Consider the following 22,334-nt stretch of genomic DNA (forward strand, 5'->3'; position numbering starts at 1 on the left):
CCTGTGTGAAAATCTTATTATCGTCATAATTTCTCTCAATGTATGAGTCAAACAGTCAACTGAGTATATGTAACTCTATCATTGTAGTGAATTTACTTCCATAAAGTTATCAAAGATACTCGGCTGGTAATTTTTAACGCTAATTGCACGTTTGGTCTGCATAAGAAACAACAGTAACGCTCATTTAAAAACAGTTTAAAAGGCCAAATTGATTACAAAGTTGAATAACATAGGAAACAAAATAAAAATCAAATAGATCTGCTCAATCTATGCATGTTATAGAAAAATCTTAGTATTCCGAATTATATTTTAATTGTTTTAAATATGTAATTTACAACCACAACGGAATAAAATAGGCTGATACTTACCTAGGGGACAAAAAGTCCTTGAACATAAAATACCTTTTTTTTTTATTTATTATGCAAATTAAAATTTAGTTCTGTAAATTGGTGACATTTTTAACTACATTTAATTTTAGGGACAATATGACCCACAATCTTACCTTAACCTCTGCACGTTTCAATAAGATATAGTATCTCATTTATGTATACATAATTGTATCATATGTACCCAATACTTTAAGCTGATGACGAATGGGATCTTGACATAACTTTCGGCTATGAGCTCCGTTTTTAAACTATGATAAGTAATCTGAAATGTAGAAAAGAAAAATATCCGCTGAATATTAATTTGTTTAAGAGAAAGAAAGATTATTACTGTGTCCGTGAAAAATGGAGTCATGCAATACATCCTTTTCTATGTATATTTGTATTCATTGTTCATCTTTTCTATCCTTTTTTATTTGCTGTACATAGGCGTATAAAACAATGATACAATGTGGAATTGCGCATTCAATTTGTTAAATTTATAATAATTTTCCTGAGTAGGTGGTAAATTATTAATGAAATTTGAAATGCTTTATGAATGAAGTATCAATTACTAGTATCTATCTTTAAGTAAAGTAAAGCAATCTCCCTAATGCATTTAAAAAAGCATAAAAAATTGAAGAAGTAGAAATTCAATTTGTGATACCATAATTTTTTTATGGTAAAATATAAATTGCCTGTTTTCTAACTGACTTATATTATAATCTTATCTGCCTCTTTTTTTCTTTTTTAGTGCTTTCTCTTTTTTCCAACCTATAGTATGTCATTTATTTTGTCTTCGAACAACAACAAACAGACTGAGTTAAACTTGTTCAGAACATTATTTGTTGTTATTTGTTATTAATGTGTTTTTGTGGTAGAATAATTTAAATAAATTGTTAAATATTATCGTTGATTTTATGTACGCAAATTTCAAATATTGTCTAATTTTCAGTTAACTTCCAAAATAGATACTTTTCTAGATTGGAGGTGATTTAGAGTCTGGCATTTTATTGACTGTCTTGTTTAAATGTATGCTCTGATTAGCTCCTACCCACTTTTCTGGCCAAATATTCTTCCATTCTTTTAAACCATATATTGATTCTTAGAATTATTTTCTCTTTTAATTTATAATTGGGTTAACGTTTCAATGACGTATAACTTATAAGTGTGACTTATATTCGTTTAACCATCAACCAAAAGTTAAAAATCCAGGGGCCTGTTTATCGAAGCACTCTTAGGATAAGGACATGTCTTATGACCAACTTATGACATATCTTAGTACTAAATGGGTTTATCAAACATGTCGCAACTTAGGAAAATCCTATGAATTGTCCTAACTTTAGAATACAAATTTATGTGTCTTAAGCTGGTCTTAGGGTGATCCTAACTTTAGGATCTATTTAGGATGGTTATTTTATATACAAATATGGCCTTTCATTTTTTTTCATTTTACAGTTTCTATTTTCTCTTACGCCAATACTTATGCGGTTAGGACATCCTAGCTAAGATATTCCTAATATAACTTCGATGTGCACGCTGAGACGTGTCGTACGTCGGTCCTAACTTTATCCTAACTTCTGTCTTCAGAAATTCTCAGGACCGATCTTAGGACAGTTTCGATAAACAGGTCCCAGGGTGGTGTTCTCGATAGTATCCTAAGATTCGTCCTAAGTCATAGATAAGACCAATTTTAGGATGGACTTAGGATCGACTTAGGACACTCTTTAAGTTGTGTCTCGAAGCTATCTCAGACACATCTTATGTTAAGACGTCCTAAAAATATCCTATGTGCGAAATTCTAAATAGTAATTGTTTGATAAAACATTATTAAAGACGAAACCATATGATAAAATTGTTTACGAAATTTTGTAATAACATGTATTTACAAAAATGCATGATTTCAAATGTAAATATTATAAAATAATATCAAAAAGGATCGTGATTTAAACTGGAAAACAATTTGTTTTGAAATGAGAATAATGAATTCGTAGTGTCATCGTATCGTAAAACACGAAGTACAAAGTTTAAAACCATGCACAATTTCTGTATACGAGTTAATAACCGATGGTGCGTTTCATTTCATGATCATCTTCACGTAAAAAATTGAGAAAAAAGCAGGCAAAAAGTTAGAATGAAGATATGATGATCTTAAGACACCTAATTAGGTGTCCTAAAGTTAGGACGAAAAATGTGATATATCCTAAGTTAAGAGAGCTTCGAGAACACGACTTAGGACAAAGACTTGTCATAAGATGGTCTTAGGACACGTCCTAATCCTAAGATAGCTTCGAGAACACCACCCCAGGATGTTTTGGGGTTTTTTTGGTTTTTTTTTTTTTTTTTACAATAAACACGTTTTACAATAAACACGGTCATCAATTAAAAATTATTTAAAGACAATTCCAGTTGTTAAGAATTATAACCAGAAGACATCGAACAATATAAATAGAGAAAGTGATCGCTCCAATTTTGAAGGCATAGCCAGTAAACTGTTTATCCTTCTGGTAAAAAGTGAAATCACAATACTGAACTCCAAGGAAAATTTGAACGGAAAATGGCTTATCAAATTGCGAAATCAAAAGCTTTAAAACATCAAATAAATGGACGAGAACTGTCATATTCCTGACTTGGTACATGCATTATCTTATGGAGAAAATGTGGATTCAAATTGACTATTTTTTAACCATTTTACAAATTTTGTCAATCCATATTGTTATGCAGCGCTCATATTGTCTCTGGTGATGATTGTGCATATTTTACTGGATTTTGTACAATTTTTCATTATAGGACAAATAAAAGAGGACCTCAAAAATGTGTACAACAGTCCTACCTCTGAGATTTTGTTAATATACACTCACAAAAACCACCGGTGGAACTTGACACATGTCATAAAAAAAGACACATCACTGCTACGTAATTTGTCGAATTTAAACTTTTAACCTTATTTCAATTTGCCAGTTGGCTATGTGAGCTACGTATTTATATAAAAATCTACACTTTCATAAGCTATACATATTGTTCTTGCAAACTAAAATAGAGGATGTATATATTTATGTTCCGGACCATATGAGTATTTGGACCATACGCGTGTATATACATGTATATGAACACAGTTTATGCTCCATGAAATATTTTGAAATTGTATTTCCGTATATCTATTCTTCCAAATAGTTTCCAAATGATAATTTTCTTAGAGACAAACGGCTTCATAATTTTTCATCTTCATTTTACCTTTAAAAATCTAACGAGTTTCGTATTTCACCGTTGCACCAATATTCTTTTTCATATTTATTTCCATTAAACTATCTCAGAATGGTAAACATTTTGCATCATTACTAAGTACACAAATTTCTACGAATGTTCAATCTGTGGCATCAGAATTTTCCAGAGATATCCCCGTCGGATTATAAGGTAATAAGTTCGTTTTTAGGTATTAGCAGTGATAACTTTACATTATTACTTCCTTGCATGAAATAGGTTAAGATTGATTATGCTGGTTCTTCAAAACTAGTTTCAGATTTATGTCCTTGAGTTATAATAAATTGTAACATGAATGAAATGAAATAGCAAGATATCATGTTTCTGAATATGATTGGCTTTTTTATCATTTTTTTTTTTATATAAATAAGGCCGTTAGTTTTCTCGTTTGAATTGTTTTACATTTTCTTATCGGGGCCTTTTATAGCTGACTATGGGCTTTGCTCATTGTTGAAGGCCGTACGGTGACCTATAGTTGTTAATGTCTGTTTCATTTTGGTCTTTTGTGGACAGTTGTCTCATTGGCAATCATACCACTTCTTCTTTTTTATATTGTCCCAAATATACGCATCGTGTATTAAAAGAGGGGCGAAAGATATCAGAGGGACATTCAAAGATCGAAAATAAAATCTATTAAGTTACTATTCCATTTTTATGCAAAATAGTGACAGTAAAACGGTTTTACCTTTAAATTTTTCATTATTATTTGAAATTTAAAAAAAAACACACAATGAAGGCCTAAAATAGTATTGTGTTTAATCTTGTTTTAGAATTGACATACGTTTACTTATTTTTACTTTAATAACCAATTTAGAGTGTCCTTTCTATTGATCCCGACTCTCAAGTAAACCCACGTGCATTTATATCATATACATGTCTTCAGTTTTCAATTAAAAAACCTAAATAAATAAAAAATAAAGAGCTCAGAAATATCAACAACATGGCATTCATGTGTCGAGAAACATTCATTTTAATTGTGATAAATGTTTTTTTAAGTTCCTTTTATATAGCACTTTTATATATGTATTTAAAGATAAATTAAGTGTACGAGTAAAAATTGAAATACACCCGAACAACTAAAAACGGATTTGAAAGTATTATTGGATTTTGTTTTTGTAGGTTTTTTTTTTTTGTAGTCTTGAATATTGTATGATATGCTTTATTAATGGTGTTTCGCGCTTTGTTAATGACGGATATGTCATACGCCTTCCACTTAGGATCACGAGTCATGCATTACTGGTTCTTGCATTATTCATCATATAATGGCCACCTACTCGTAAAGCGTTGTGGGTCTTAACCGACAGCGAAGATAACTATCTCGGCGTTTTAAGATTCGCCACACACTTGTAGATTTTTGCTTTACATTAAAACCTCATTAAATAGTCTTTAAATCATTTTAGAATTATGTGTTTTTTATCAGTGTATTTTAATTTAGCAGTTACAAACGTTTGATGGCCAAGTTGTTTCTTTGATTTAGGCATAAGTATGTTTTTGTTATTGTAAACGAAAAGAGTTTGAATTATGAACATTGACTATTTGGACGATATTTAAAGTACATATCTACATTCACTAGAGGATTATTTTCTGTGTCATATATCTACTGATATATTATTAGGTTCTACTTCATTTTAATAACCTGTTTTAAAAGGAAAAAAATACTAAGTTATTACCTTTCTCAACCTTTGAAATATATAGTTCTTCAGTAATTTTCAATCACTGATGTTGCCAATATTCATTACACCCCCAGTCTCATGAGCAACTTTGTTTAAATTCAAGTTAAAAAGAAGACTATGTTTTTACTTAAATACAGAAATACTTTTAGATATTGATAAGGTATGATGTTATATGCGTTACAAACATATTCTGCGAATTAACATATAACAATTCAAAGGTCCCAAACACCAAAATGTATAAACTTCTTCATGATTACATTTTTACATTTTTCTTGAATTAACAGACTACTAAGTTGCTTTATATGTTGTGGAATTCTTTTTAAAACTGTTAACGAGACTTGCACTGTACGAGAGGAAAAGGTCTTGTTACGTGGTGCATTCATCTTTCCGTACAATTGCGATTGCTGTTAGGAAATAAATAAATCTGTCGTTAAATGTATTGTATAATAAATTTATTTGTAAAATTAATACATATATAAGCAGAATTTTATACATATATAGCTTGCGATCAATTTTAAAAACAATGTCATGGAACCAAAGGAACATTTCTTAGCGACGTTAAATGGCCCATAGAGAAAGAATCTATCAATAGCATATTCCGTTGACCCGTGTCATACTAGTACATGCAGTAAATAATCGTTGTAATTCGTTGCTCACTATTTCACTTTTAGATGTATTGCATGTACTGTACAAACAGGGTCTTGCCATAAATATTTATTTTACTCGTTAAAAAAATCCATTTGTATCTGGTTATTTTATGTATTGTAAACAAATTTGCAATGGCCCTCTTCTTAATTATCCTTTTTATGAAGACAAATTTGAAGTTACTATATATTTTGAACGAATGCGTGAATGTTGGTTTCTAAATGGCAGGCACATCAATCATTGTAAGAATTAAGAAATATGTCAGAGAATAGTTCTATAGAACTAATTGAATTTCAAAGATACATCGATCTTTTTCATCCATTAATTGTAGTTGTAGGCAAATATCAATTACATTGTAATAAAGTGGTCGACTATAAAATAAACCAACCGTTGTGGAGTTGGGTTTTTTTTAGTACAAAACAAATAAAAGTAAATGTTTTCTTCCTTCGTTTGTTTTCTCCTCTAGTCAAATTGGATGCATGAATTCAGGAGCATGGAAATGTTTTTTTTTTTTTCTTATAAAAAAAATTTCTGATGAATTAAATACTAGTATGTTCTATTCAATTAACATTTCCTTCCTACGACAAGACTATGAATATGTATAGGGACCCATCGAAAGTAGATGAACCGATAAGCCATGATGTACGTTTATTATGACACATTACATACATCATAGTGTTGATAATAAGACTGTTAACTGACAACAGTGGCGTCGGTTTTGACAACACGCACCGTAATAAATTAACACCTAACGGGACAATGGCGACGAATTTAAGTTTTGTCCAGGTGCACTCAAAAATTAATATAAAACGTCAAAATTTCTGAAGATACATAGGAGTTTTAAACTATCCGGTTGATATTCTTGCAGCATCTTCTCTCCTTAATGTTAAAAGTATATTATTTTTTTTTACATAATTGTGTATTTCCTTACATTGGTTAAACATAGAACTGGTTAATTCGAATTAAATTTCATTACTGGTATCTATGATGAGTTTATTTACATATCAAGGTATTCTCCGATACAGCAAAATATATAATGAATGTAATTCCAGGAATGTTGTAGATGAGGCTTATTTACGTTTTGATTGCACAAAATTTAAGGATGAATGAGAAGGTATGGTGTCTAGCATTGCCAATATTAATACTTATTTTACCTTTTAGTGTAAAACAATGCTGAATTACTTAAAACATTTATAATTTGATTTCCTTAAAATTATTATATATATACAAATTTAAAATGTTTGCTGTATTTACTTTTTACTGATTGATTTCAAAGTCAAACACATATTAAGTCATTGCAAAAAGGTAAATAAAAGATATATATTGGCTTATACGTTTTCTTTTGTTTACTATAAATGAAAATAATCTTATTTGATAATGGCATCATCCCCTAGAGTCAACTGCATTCGAGTTACCCACGAAGTTACAATTTATGCATTTGATACAGGTAGGATAAAGACATTTTTCAATATATATTTAGTATGCCAGTCAGTATTTTAGGTATCACTCCCTAGGATCAGCTGCATTTATGATAGCACATTTCTATCTTACCTGCTGACACAGTTCTGATATCTTACTCTCTGCTAACACCAGAAGAATTGTGAGAAATAATTTCATTCGTGCTTCAAACGATACATTAGATAATTGATCAACATTCTTATAAAGACTCAATGCTTGAACTTCAACAGAGTAATTCTATCCGATATCAATAAGTCTGCTTACCCATAAAGAGAGTTAAAATCTGTTTCGTTAAAGTCTTCCTTTTTTGTTGGGCAACAATAAAGCTGAAAAGATATTTGCATTGACCATAACCTCTGAGCGAGAAATTTTAAAACGTAAACGAACTTCGCTTTTTGGAAGATAGTTAGATACGGTTATTTTCTAATGTGATTATTATTATCTTTCTGTGCAATTAAAACATTACAACAATTTTCAATAGTCCTATTGCCTTTTTACACTACAAGCTATTCAATTCTTTCAAGATTTTGATCCTTTTGACTTTTTGTTTACAGTACATCTCTGTACACCAAGTCCCTGCAACGAGAATATGTTTAGGAATATCGTGTCAACAAATAGTACCAAAGGTTAGAAGAATAGTATAGATACTAATCAAGACTGAAAACCTTGAAATAGAAAATCATCAACCCTATAACTTTTTTGTCATCACTACCTGTCATTTCCTCCAAGGACTTCGACTTTCTATTCCTACGTTTAAAAGTATAGGTTATTAATTACCTAGTTCATTTCTTAGATTATTAGTTTAAAGCAACTGTATGTACACTATTTATTTGTTTTACAGTTTGATTTTTTAAAAAAAAATACCGAAATAGCTATATAGTACAATTATTATCCAATTACTAACATATTTCTATATCAATATTCTTGTAATTCTAATAAAATACATCAAATGACATAGTTACAAACTTGATCTTGAACAATATCATAAAATTTATTAATTTACCTGTTACGTCACTTTTGTGGCGTTGACCCAGTCGTGTGAAAGACTACGTGGTTCTATTGTGCTATTTGTGAGAGCTATTCTATGTTGTTGAATGTGTTCTTTTGTGGTAAGCATGTCGAAATATTGTAATGTTTATTTGTGTAGTCTCTGTCCTGAATGTTCTTGCATTTATTTGTACTATATACCCGTCATGTAATTGTGTCATTTAAGTGTTAAATTTAAAGTCGACTTGTCTGTATAAGAGCCTACAATCTCTTAAATTAATATTCTTGAATGAAAGGTGGTCATCCACGGAAGAGACAAAAACATTTGTAAACACATGAATCCTACCAACCCATATTCTCTTCAAGAAAATATCCTTTTGCAATTGCTTATAATGTTTGACTTTTTGTGGGCTTATGAATTAAAATATATGAACCATCTGAAAAGCAATAATTTAGAAAGAATCAACATGATTACTTGATTGATATTCGCTTGCTTACGACAAGTGACAATGTATTGTCATGATTAGCTGCTGGTCAACAAATTAAATTCAGGAAACCGTGTTGCTTATGACAATTACACGTTCTATATATATATAAAGTCTCATGTGGTAATGTCACAATCGAGGGAAAAAAGAGCATGGGAGTGAGGTGACAACAATTGGAACGTATTCGTTGTCTTCTGTGATACACATTTGAAGGGATGTCTTCAACAATACTAATAGGAACCCTTGGTTCGATAGCTGAATTGAAAGCAGAAAGCCTCCCTCAAGGAAATCCTGATAGAAAACGAAAGCTCTGGAAATACGAATAAAATTGGAGATACATCCCTATATGCAGTCGCTACTGGAATGATGCTAAATATAAATGTAACTTACTTACTTAGTCCTTGCTACGCCTAATGGCACATAGGGCAAGGACAAGTTTCCTCCACTCTTCTCGGTTGTTATTTATAAATGTAAATCAGTGCGAAATCTGACTTTGCACTTCAGTGTTCCTGTTATTCCATTGTTTTCCTCTTATAGTTGATGTGTTCCCTCGGTTGAAGTTTGTAACCCAGATTTGTTTTCTTTTAATCAATTTATGACTTTTGAACAGCGGTATACTGATGTTGTCTATGTTCGTCTTTTTTTTCGTAAAGTAGTGTTCTCCACCAAACCACATTTTAAACTATGTATATGATTTTATTTATTTCAGACGCATTAAACATTCTCACTTTTCAGTGAGAGGACATCATACATCTATTTAACGGAAATTAATTGCTAGGTTTGTTCCTTCTTCATGTCTTCAAATGTTCCTGTATAAAATATGACTTATATGGATATAATAACAAGTCGTTAAAAATAAATACAAGGATTGTTTCCGTAGGAATATCGATTGTCTGTTGCAAATTGTGTCCACAAAATAAGTAAAATTTATGGCATCAAGAAAATAATCAAGCATATGTGTGTAAGCTTTATAAATGTTTTAAGCGAATCGGCGTTTTTGGTGTTTTATCCATTCCTAAAACAAGATTTTTGTATTAACGTTGTTCTTTCTCTGTTATAAACAAAGACACATTTAAGAATGGTTTATCTTCTTTTAACTATGGTGGCGTACCTCTTTATTTAATATTATGTTTACAATTCATCTCTATAAGCGACGATCTCGAAGACAGGATCAACTGAGAAGTGGTAAAATTAAAAGAGGAAATAAATAATTCTTTGTAAAATTATAAATGCTTAATCATCCATCCTTATCTATTTCTCCGCAGAAGTATATATGATGCAGCTCACTTTTCTCCTAAAAACAACTTTCACTGACTATTCACTATTTTGTGAAGAGATGTTATCACTTCTTGAAATATAGATTCGTCATTTAGATAGTTGATGTTTCCCTCAGTTTTAGTTTGTAACCTGGATTTGTTTCCTCTCAATCGATTAATGAGTTTCGAAAAGCGGTATACTTCTGTTGTCTTTATTATATGTCACATTATCAATTAATTTACTAGTAAAACAAAACATTTCGTTTCTTGTTTTTTATGTTACAAAATGAATAAAGGTCAGATTTTAAAAAGTCTGCTTCAAGTGAGAACAGAAATAGTGCTATTAATTAGTATATTACACATGTTTTAGGTTGTGGTTTTTTTGTGTATTTCAAACAACCAAATTAAACAAAAATGTAGCTTCGTCTGATCACATAATCGGGACTTCTCAGTATGTACAATACATCAAAGAACACGCCATTGTTAAATTCCACAAGCTAAGCAACATTTTATAACAGGTACTGTAGTATTAAAATTCATTTTACAGCTTTATTTTAGAAATAGATTCCCGTTATATTACCTAATATTAACTAATTAAGTATAGCAAAATGAATCTTACTGCATTATTTCACATTGGTAAAATACAGCAGAACTATATAGAACTATCCATAGCAATATTTCAGTTCTACTTTACAAAAAAAGTTTGTTGTTCTTATCTAAAACAATATCAATACCTGAAAGGAGTAGGTCCGGTAAGGGCCGATTTTGGCCTCAAATTTCAGGTTCATCTAACGAATGTTTTTGGACACTTTTTAAACACTTAAGTGTCTATTTCAATTGATTCGATTAGTTTATGTGAAAGATTTTAACTGATTTAGTCATTAAAAACGCTCTGATTTAAGCTTCAATATGAAATATCTATCAAATATGCCAAAAACGTCACTTTTCAGATGGTTTTTGTCAAAAATGAAAGTGGCCGCATCTGTGTTTATATATGTTTTGTATTATCATCAAATACAACTTACATTTCAATATTATGAATGAACACGAATGCAGCCACTTTCATTTTAGACGGAAACCGTCTAAAAATTAACCAAAATGCTCAAGTTTTGAAGATTTCAGTAATTTAGCATGACTTAATGATGCTAGAATGCGATATTTGTGCATTGTATTGTCAAAAACAGCTCATATTTATGTAGCAGAAGCATATTACTTTCCGAAATATAGCTTAAAGATTATATTTTCACAATTTTCTAAAACTGTTATATTTTTGAGCCAAAAGAGGTCTAACTGAACCTACTCCTTTATATAAAACGTTAATAATCACTGGCAAAATTTAAATATGAAAAGAAAGTATTAAATATAATGGAAATGTGATATGACAATGAGATAACCATCAATTTAGATTTTCAAAGCTATGTTACAAATGTAATCATTTGCTTTATCAAAGCAGCTCTCTTCAATTAAAACATGTAAAATACATTTGTACATACAATACAAAGCATAGTATATAAACATATAGCACCATCAAATACATTGCATCTGACTGAACTCATCAGCACAATAATCCGTCTATAATTAAACAGAAAATTAAAAAAAATTAGAGTGCTCGATTTTATAATATCTGAAGCACTAACATAAAAAAATACTTCTCAGCGGGACCTAAATAAAAGAGGAAGCATTTACAGCCCCTTTATCTTGTTTTCTGATATAGAATACATAAAGTTGATAAATGTACAAAAATGTAATACAAAAATTTCATTTCATACAATTGAACTGTGTAAGAGTAAGAAAAGACAAGAAAGGTATATAGCTGCCTTTTACTGTTCCTGTGAAAATAAGGACCCTGATAAGTCTAAGCCTTCCTGATAAATATTAACATACTGAATAAGATGCGATTTACTCGTTGAAATCATATTCAGACTTTGTGAAGGTCTTTTTGTTCGAATAAACCTCTTTTTCTTTTATACAGTCGTCCATGTTCTTCCTTTTCTTCTTTGGTTTGAAAGAAAAGTCGTTAGGGGAGTTTCTGTTAACAGTGTATGGTTTTTGTAAGAAATGGTGTCCAATAAAACCGTTTGCATCTTTTTTGTTATCTGTAGAAACTTCATTGTCACATGTGATCTGCTTTGATTTGTGATTGGACAAATCAACCGGGAGATCACTGTCGAGATAAAATCCATTAATCTTGCACTGATTACCGTTTTCAATTCTATTAACACCGGTCGTTAAGTTATTTTTTTCATTGTGAAAAATATGATTTTCGTTTGTATCTTTCTTGGTTGTCTCATCTTGTGAAAGACTATCTTGAGATTCCGATTCACTATATGCATCCGTTTCTTCTGTGTCTGACGAAAGTCTGGGATATTTGGTCACTTCTGTAGCTGTTTCTTCAAACGTAGCTGTCCGTTTTGTCCCCACCACTTCATATATACTATAGATTAACTTTAGTGGTGAATTCTGAAAAAGGAAATTTAGGAATGAAACCAAAATCAATGTGACATTTTATAGGGGAATGCATCAGGTTGTAAATAAACCTAATAAAATAAATACTATGAGACTTGGTGCAATTACCAATGAGACAACTATTCACCAAAAGATCAACAGCATGGATGTATACAACTTCACATCAGTGTAAGACCTTTTACTTATCTAGAAACGAAAAAGTTTTATGGCATTTTAAATCACAGATGTATAAATCTAATGTAAGAAACCATTACACAGAATTATTTTTCCGCTTTAAAAAAAACATTTCGTCAGAGAGTGAAAACAGAAAAGAACAGAATGTACTTTGATGGTTAGATTGGTGACCGCAGGAAAATACAACCTTCGTATCCACCTTTTTAGAACTGAACAATACATCAGTGATATCAAAATGAATGATATATAAGTGAACTATATCAAACAGGAAAACTCTTCAACGGGAATTTCTGAATCATTTGGTCTCTTTTGGGGAGTTGTCTTATTGGCAATCACACGACATCTCCTTTTTATATTTAGTGAATTTCATCATTATGACGACAATGACCAAAACATGCCTAATTTATCTTTAACTTAAAAATCAAAGTGTTACTGACTAAAAGCTGAATATGTTTGTATATACTGGGATATAAATGGCTCAATTAGCGTTGAATTAGCAGAAAGTTTGCTGTAAATATTTCAAATTCTTCGTGATTTTGATTGTCTTTCCATTCATGTCTTTGTATTGAATATACATCAATCGGTGTTTCTTACCCTTCTCCAAGTGTAAATGTATGCAATATCCATTAATGTAAGGTCATCTTTTAGCGGTTCGTCTGAATGATACACATCAATCTACAACAATATATAAACAGTAATTAGGCTAACGGCTTAAGTTTAATCATTAATGTCCTGCAGACTTCACCTCAAGAGCCAAGATCAAGATTTAAAAACGTTAAATTATCAGGTGGTGTTATTTTAATCGCTTCAATAAACTGAACATATTTGCATATCAATCAAAAGATATGAAAAACTACAAAACAAAATTATTTCACTTTTAAAACAGAAACTAACAAGAATACAGCTGTATAAAAAATCACAGAAAAGATTGAAATGCGAGGAGAAATGAAATGGCCGATACCTCCTCGTGAAAAAAATGTGTGAAAACGAGCATGTTGCATTAGTATATTAATTTACCTTGTACTTTTTTGGAATGTCAAACTTGAGGCGAACAAATTTCTTCAGATGACCTACACATACACCTGCTGGACAAAGTAAGTATCGAATATCCTTTTCCTGGAAGTAAATGGTTTCAAAAAATAAGGAATTAAAAATGTATTAAACCTCAATGCAGAGTTAAAACTGTTGAATATATACAGTCAATCTTAGGAGTTATTGTTATTGGAACATTCAACTGACAAAAAAGGAACATTTTCCCTCTGGCTATGAGACACCTGGCATAGGAAAACAAAGGGTTAAACCGTGATTTAAAATAACTGAAATTTTATAGAGGAGATTGTACTGCATCCATGTGCTAATATATGGATTGGATGATTAAATCTGGATTCATATACAAGATGTATCTAAATAATTCCAATGTCATAAAAGTGTAAAATGTATCTCAACTTTATAGCTAAATACTATATATAGTATACCAAATTAAATACCTTTAGCTTATCTGGATCGCTGTCAGCTGTGGATTCTAGGTGCTCAGATGGATTGAAGCTGGAAAAAAGAAACCAATAATAATGTAATCATTCGAAAGAATTAACAAAACTACGAGCAAAAATAGTTCCCATGATTCCAATAAGCAGATTTTAACATTTCACGAGACCCTCTAGTCCGAAATACAGCATCTTAAGTTTTGTACCAAGCTTACAAACCTTTTGACCGTTTCACTTTTAAAACATATTCCACTCATTTGATAAGTAAGCTAATACGTTTACCACTTCCTTCCTAAATCTAAATGTATTAAAAATAAGAACACAATTGATCATTTTGATAAATCTAGTTGTGTCACTTATATTCGTTTAATAAATCATTATTGAATGTGTCGTGTGTCAGAAAATTTTCTTTTTTTCATTCTTTTCATCAATAATAATGTATATGTTATAATATATCATAAAACACCAACACACAGTGACTCAAACTTCCGCCTACAAAACTGATAATGCTTTGAAGCTGCCGCACAAACTTGACATTTAAAAGTTACTTTTCTGTTTATTAAATTCTAAAAAGAATCACGTGAAATTATTTATACCCTGCAAATAGTTCTAGCTCGAGGCTGATCTTTTCGTCCTCCGTATATATCAATCTATCGTGGTCTTCGTTACCTCGATCTTCGCTAGGACCAGGCGGTCGATCTTGGTCTGTGGAAAAAATAGGGGAAAACTTATTACATACAAAAGCAAAACTAAACGTTAATCATTGGCTTTTGTGCTATACATATAGGTTTTATGTAGATGGTGTCAACTTCACCATGTAACCGTTTAGGACAAAGGAAAAATATCTAATGTTGCATTCATTGCTGGTATGATTTGAGAATGTCCATACACTGCTTCTCTCGTTCTTCAATGACTTGATATAGTACAAATTCAACACTACGACACAAAAATAAGAATCAAAGGATAAAAAGATATATCCCCATTATTTGTATTGAAGTGGAATTACTTTTTTGGTCAATAAATTATCTATTTAAAATTAGCTGAAGGATTTGTTGTAGTTTTCAATATATAGTTCAAGGTAAGTTAATTGTAAAAATCTTAAGCAACATGTGCTTATATGTATGCCCATTCTTACTAAAACAATATGAGTATAAAGATTATTTGATATATATTTGATATGCCCATTCTTACTGAAACAATATGAGTATGAAGATTATTTGATATATATTTGATATGCCCATTCTTACTGAAACAATATGAGTATGAAGATTATTTGATATATATTTGATTACTGAAAAAATATGAGTATAAAGATTATTTGATATATATGTGATATGCCCATTCTTACTTAAACAATATGAGTATAAAGATTATTTGATATATATTTGATATGCCCATTCTTACTGAAACAATATGAGTATAAAGATTATTTGATATATATTTGATATGCCCATTCTTACTGAAACAATATGAGTATGAAGATTATTTGATATATATTTGATATGCCCATTCTTACTGAAACAATATGAGTATAAAGATTATTTGATATATATTTGATATGCCCATTCTTTCTGAAACAATATGAGTATGAAGATTATTTGATATATATTTGATATGCCCATTCTTACTGAAACAATATGAGTATAAAGATTATTTGATATATATGTGATATGCCCATATTTACTAAAACAATATGAGTATGAAGATTATATGATATATATTTGACTGTTTGATTTGTTCATATCAGAGATTCTAGGGCATACAATTACAGTATTCAAATATTTCTTATTGTACGGCGAAATCGATAGTTGAACCTTGTACTAAATAGATATAACCAATGGTCCTGTAACTTACCTATTGGGTACGCTGCATAAAAATCTCGTCTTCTTTTCATCTCGTCTGTTATTTAAGAAAATAAATTCGATGTTACAATATTATATTTTTTCGTTTATATGCTAGTAATATTCGATTAGATTGTGTCTCGTTCACCAATAGGGCAAACTTACTAAACTATAGTCAGGGAAAATAAGGACGCCCTCCATGGAAATGGCTTAGAAATAGCCATAGAATAAATTAATTTAAATAATAGTATTGATCAGCAAATCAATTAAATATCGAATCGGCATATATCTACAATATGAGAGGCGAATATGATTATTAAAAAGTTCTTTGGATCACTACTGTGCTTCACTTCCTTCTTGGACTATAGTTTCGTCTTGTGGGGTGATTATTATGAAGGAACTGAGCACGTTCCTATTTTTGACATTTTTATCAATTATATATATATATATTTTGTTTGTTTACACGTTGTTTTCAAAATAATCGAATTGTATGCGACTGTCATTTAAGTGAGAGGTTCAGCTAGCTATAAAACCAGGATTAATCTACCATTTCCTGTATCAAGTCAGGAATATGAAATTGTTATGGACTCGTTTTATGTGTTTGAGCTTTTGATTTTTCCATTTGATTAGGAACTTTCCGTTTTGAATTTTCCTCAGAGTTCGGTATTTTTTCTATTTTTATTTTTACAATTAATGATGGTTCAGATTTAACATATAATTCTATATCTGGTAGGGTTTATTTTCCTTCAGACCTAGTCATCAGAACAAATGTGTTCCAATTGCATTTTACTTGTCATACGAAAAACTTCATCTAAGAGTAATCAGATATATATTAATACGTTGTTAAAGTAAAAGCATGATTTTTTTTTTGTCACTGAATAAAAACCCTGCCTTAAAAAGAAAATCTACTTACTTTTATACAAACCGGGGACTAACTTGTAAACCAAATCCTGTAAGGTTTTATCCAATCTGAAATGTATCACACATATTTCCATAACTAATACTTTTTACAAGTAGTGTGACCTGCATATAGTGTCATTTTATTTGTTACAAATATAGGTCGACAATTTGTTATATAAACGTGTTTTTCTTCTATAACCATCAAATAAAAAAGACAAACCACAAAATATTAAATGAAGTTAGAAGTTAATAGTGTGGTCAAATGTACTATAATAACTGAACTTTGTACCATTAATACTATTATTTTGTACTTACCTTACATTTTGCATGGGTTTAGTCTTGTGTACCATGGTATCACATATTGGACAACATTTACTGTTGTCTAAGTATCGTGCAATGCACGTCTTACAAACTGCAAAAATATATTAACAAATATCAAAAAATGTTTCGTGAGCTATTGCAATCATTACATTTAAATTTGTTTTGCCGCACTTAATATAAATATGAAAATTCCTTAATCCATTTTTAGACTGTATGATAAAGTTTTTATTGGATTTTTAATTGAAGACACTGTTCTTCTTATCCTTACGAAAATAAAATTTCCAAGACATATGTTTTTTTTTTTTTTTTTTATTTCATCCGTGGGTATAAAAAGGCTAAGTGATGCAAAAAAGTTTTTCAAAAGATATAAGAATTGTCAATATCCACACTTTAATATCGTAGTGTAATTATATTACTTAAGTTTGAATTGATTTTAAAAACAATTTAGCTATAATTCATATACAATATTCACATATACAAATTCGATTATAATTTATTATCCTTTTGAGTAAAATTTATTCCGCATTTTTTTTTTTTTTTTTTTTTTTTTTTTTTATGTCAAGATGACTCATAATTATTATAAACTCCAGCAAAGTGTATTACTAAAGCATGACGCAATATTTCATTTAATAAGATACTTACAAGAATGCAAACATTCAACTATTGTGGATGCATCTACCAAATAACCACCACATAACACACAAATCAACTGCGGGTTCAATTCCGTTATCTTTATTTTCAGTGTTCTATGCATCTGAAAATTTTATAAAAGTTGATCAGATGTGATGTACTTTTAAAAACTACAAGTTATGAAGCGGCAAAAAGGTAGGCAAGAAAACCTATCCATCTCCTTGATATAATTATGTTCGTAATGAGACCGCCCTAAACGTATGATTTATGACAAATTTGTACTTTTGAAAACACAAATCGCACAGCGCTGAGATGGCTTTATTCAAGGTACAAGGGTTATTTTCGTTTATCTCGCGACCATCATTCCCTACCTGGAGAGAGATCCAATGAAGAAAGTTATTAAATTGACATTTACCTACAACAGAGAGCGACTGAAATTCCATACACAATAAAGTTCACATTGCTCCTGGTATAACATAAGATTTGCTAACTGTATGTAAAATGATAAATGGATTTATCATGTTAATTATATTTCACTCACAATTATATCAAATGTTAGAATCTTAGTGAAATAGAAGTAGGTAAATACCACACAAAAGTATATGGTCTTATTGCATATGATGGTGAATGTGCATGCATCGGTGATCATAGTCATAATTTATAATCACAGTATTAAAACATTAACGAATTTCCGTTATGTTTTGAAATGATACTTAGTAATTGAAGTAATAAGGTTACAATACGTAAACGTCTTACCCAGTTTCCGATATACTTATTCTAGAATTCATTTGCTCAAGTGTAATTAAGTTCAAATTTGAGGTTTTCCCAATAAGTATTTAAAATCTTAACGTCCATGTTAATCTCACTGGCGAAAATGGGACAGTAAAACTTTTCTGTGTAATTTATTTACAGATAATTATAAAAAAAAACGCAGTTAAATTATTTGAAATGCGGAAAAGCATGCATTTCTTAATTACACGAGTAACCACATGCATAAAAATGTCTTACTTTTAATTCGTTGCAATGAAAATGTCAAAATAACCATTTATTATAATTAGATAATGTCCTAATATATACCAAAACCTTTCCAAACAGAAATAAACAAACTACCTGTTCTTGAATATTTCAATCATAAGTTATAATCATATAAATTCTAAAACTGATGAAAAAATAGGAAAAAAACGAACGTATAGAAGATTAATATAGCACTTTCCATTGAGTGCGTTTCTATATCGATTATCAATGCCCGCGTGCACTGAAATGTGTGAACCCCAGAATTGAAATTTTACAACTAAACAATGTGCATCGTATGTTTTCTATCGCCATTTCTTGATACAAAAACGAGCTATGTTCTTTGATCAAAAATATGTTTACAATTTCCCGTGACCTCGATTATACACATATATATTATACTTGAAACATGTACTTTTTGGTGGTTTAAAAATAGTATCGTCAGCGATAATGCTTATAGATAAGGAACATGTATATATATTTCAAAACAAAGTCGTGTGCCTATTAAAAACAAACTTGTCCATTAAAGAGAACCTGAATGGTCGGCACTTTGTCAAGTTCATGACAAAAAAGTGTGTTTAAAGGCGAAATGTCATTAAATTTTAATATTTGGTCTAAATCAATCACTTATACTTTCATTTTATATTCGACTTAGGACATTTGACATACAAATTAAATAAGTAAAAGTAGTTTTTAAAATGTGTATGTCAAATTGACTTTCTTTTTTACCAATTGTTTGACGAAAAATTCTGAAGACCAATTATGATCAGTGTAAAAAATAGATATTGGTTTTAAAAAAATACTTAATTCTTTTTGGTTTTTTTTTTCTCCTTATTTTTGGTCATGGGTTCTCTATTCTTCTTATAACTAAAATTACTCTGAACTAGTTATTCAATATTATAGGTGTATGGCTAGTATTCATAGTTTGTTACATTTTGATTGTGTCACATTTATATATTACTTTACATTTTTATTTAAACTGATAAAAATATGCACCTTAGTCAAGTATTAGTAATTATGCAATCAAAGTAAAGATTCAATGAGTGCATAGTGATTTCTTAATTTAAACAACAGGATAATTAGTATTGTATATAATGCATATGTATATACATATAATTGTTTCCGCTACGAGTGCTCCACAACGTGTTTCCTTATCATGACCGTAAAATTTATGAAATATAGGTACAGCATTTCTGAAAACTGTATTTCATACTGATATAGTATGTAGTATATAATATCCAAGTTGCAGATAATACTAAATATTCAATTACACTGCTTTCCTTGGCAAATGACCACACTATAGTAAAATAAATTTTTTGTCTACCTTCAACATGAATTGCAAAACTAATAAATTTCACGTTTAACCGTTGCAAGTTCATTGTTTACTGTAAAATTTCGTCGGCAAATTTGGCAACCTACGAAAACTGTTATATAATTCTGCCCAAGAACCCTGCTGTCTTTTTCATTTCAAGTAATGAAACCCTTTAAATCTAATCCCAATGTCGCCTTGCAGTTTAAACTTGACCAATCTTACAAAAAATCCACTATAGTAACTTACATTTTCACAAATGACAAATCTTCTTGCAGTGAAATGTTCTCACTGTTGATTGGTTGTTCTGTATCACGTGTTTGTGTGTATTGCGGTCAAGGGTATTCTGGCCAATATTTATAGATATGTGTAGCCTGTCCATAGGATTAATGATCGGTTAGTCACAAATAAAATAATTCATTTATATAAACGTTTATTTCTTCATTCTTGATCAGCATATTCCGGCGACTGCTAGTACAAATTAAATTCGGGTTTTTTCTTTGTCTCTCTGCTGTGTCAGTAAAATTTTGAACATCTGCCGTGAGAGGTCGAAGTCGATGTTCAAATTGAAAGATTGCTCTTTCAACAAGGTTTCAACAAGGTTTCAACAAGGTTTAAATTAATCCCCATTCAATAACATCTGAATTGAAATATTCCTTATCGCATAGTCATAATGATTTCACAACTAAATATATCAAATATATAATTTTAACATTACAGCAAATATATTTTTAGAATTGTTTTGTATTCTCCCAGAAAACAGAGATTTTTAATACTATAAAAACTAGACTAGAAACAAATTGTTTGCGCCTTTCAATTTTATTTTTTTTTTTTAATTCAGTTATAACAGCTATTGGTTTGTTCTAATTATCAAAATATGGAGATAATTAAATACTTAATGCTGTGTACAAACTAAAGTAAAAACAAAACTTTGAATTTGATATTGTATTTGAAAACACTGATTTTATATTTAAAAAAAATATGAAACTAAAAGTCATTCTCAAAATAGATACAAATGTTGTTCATAGCAATACAAATATTTTTTTCAACATCTATTCCCTGAAATTAACACATTTCCAAACCTCACAACTACTACACAAGTAGAATGTTTTAAAAATTATCGAATAATGCCAATATTTACAATAATTTTGAACTAACTTAATCCTGAATGTATATGCATAATTATATTATTGATTATTCCATTGTGAACCCAGAGGCTTATTATTTTAACACAATGACCCGTGACTGGCAAAACATAGATCATCGCAATATAATGGTAAACTGATAGACGACTCGTCTTAAAAACGCTTTTGTTCTAAACCACGTTCAAGTGGTAAATCAAAGACAACAGCATATTAATTAAGCTCTGATAGTTTTTTACTAAAAATGATGTTTATATTATAACATTAACAAAATAACAAAATTGTTGGGGGATTTAACGACCGCCATTTTGAATGTATCTCATTTTAATGTGTGAGGTCAAACAAAACTTACGACCCGTTTATATACATGTATACAAGGTGGTAAACAATGATTTAACGAATATATACTGCAGATTTAAAGTTGATAAAACTCAACCTACCTTTATAGTGGTATCTTTATCTATTATAAAATAAAATCCCTTGTTTATTTGCAATATTAAATAAATGTAACGACGCTAAAATGCAACTATGAGTAATCACGTGACATATCATTGGTGGTCGCATTGTGTAGTTTTTCATTTATTTTTAGTAACAGATCATTCTAACCAATCAAAAACCAGACAATCAATAACTTTCTTCTGTGAACTTGTGAAAAACGACACACAAAAGAAATTTATTCGAGATTGACCCAGATTTTCAAAACATCTGGAACTTCATTTGGAAACTGATTTGTAAAGAAAAGATTTCCCCAAGTAGTCAATATTAAGATAATAAAAAGAAACTAAATTAAGCAATCAAATGTTTAAATTAAAATAAATTGGGAAGTTACTTCGAAGTATGCTTTAACAATTCGTAAAAAAAAAATCCTACATCACCAGTTTATGGCTGAATAAACAATTAAAACTGTGTAATTATAAAAATGATAG

General features: G+C 30.0%; 1 protein-coding gene across 4 annotated transcripts; it reads right to left on the reverse strand.

The window, feature by feature from the left end:
• Positions 1–10,328: 10,328 nt before the first annotated feature.
• Positions 10,329–21,954, reverse strand: LOC143065020 (polycomb complex protein BMI-1-like). 4 transcript variants are annotated; one of them, XM_076238295.1, is made up of 10 exons: positions 21,849–21,954; positions 17,959–18,070; positions 17,311–17,407; positions 17,009–17,064; positions 16,109–16,153; positions 14,851–14,959; positions 14,258–14,315; positions 13,788–13,886; positions 13,365–13,445; positions 10,329–12,590 (listed from the first exon to the last, which is right to left on the reverse strand). In XM_076238295.1, the coding sequence occupies exons 2-10, from the start codon at positions 18,068–18,070 to the stop codon at positions 12,030–12,032; spliced, it is 1,218 nt and encodes a 405-aa protein (XP_076094410.1). In that variant the 5' UTR covers positions 21,849–21,954; the 3' UTR covers positions 10,329–12,029. The 4 variants fall into 4 exon arrangements, with proteins under 4 accessions (XP_076094410.1, XP_076094411.1, XP_076094409.1 ...); XM_076238296.1 differs by lacking the exon at positions 21,849–21,954 and adding an exon at positions 20,516–20,960; XM_076238294.1 differs by lacking the exon at positions 21,849–21,954 and adding an exon at positions 18,488–18,951.
• Between the last annotated feature and the right edge of the window lie 380 nt (positions 21,955–22,334).

Source organism: Mytilus galloprovincialis, chromosome 2 (genome assembly GCF_965363235.1).
Source record: "Mytilus galloprovincialis chromosome 2, xbMytGall1.hap1.1, whole genome shotgun sequence".
In the NCBI taxonomy this organism is placed as follows: domain Eukaryota; kingdom Metazoa; phylum Mollusca; class Bivalvia; order Mytilida; family Mytilidae; genus Mytilus; species Mytilus galloprovincialis.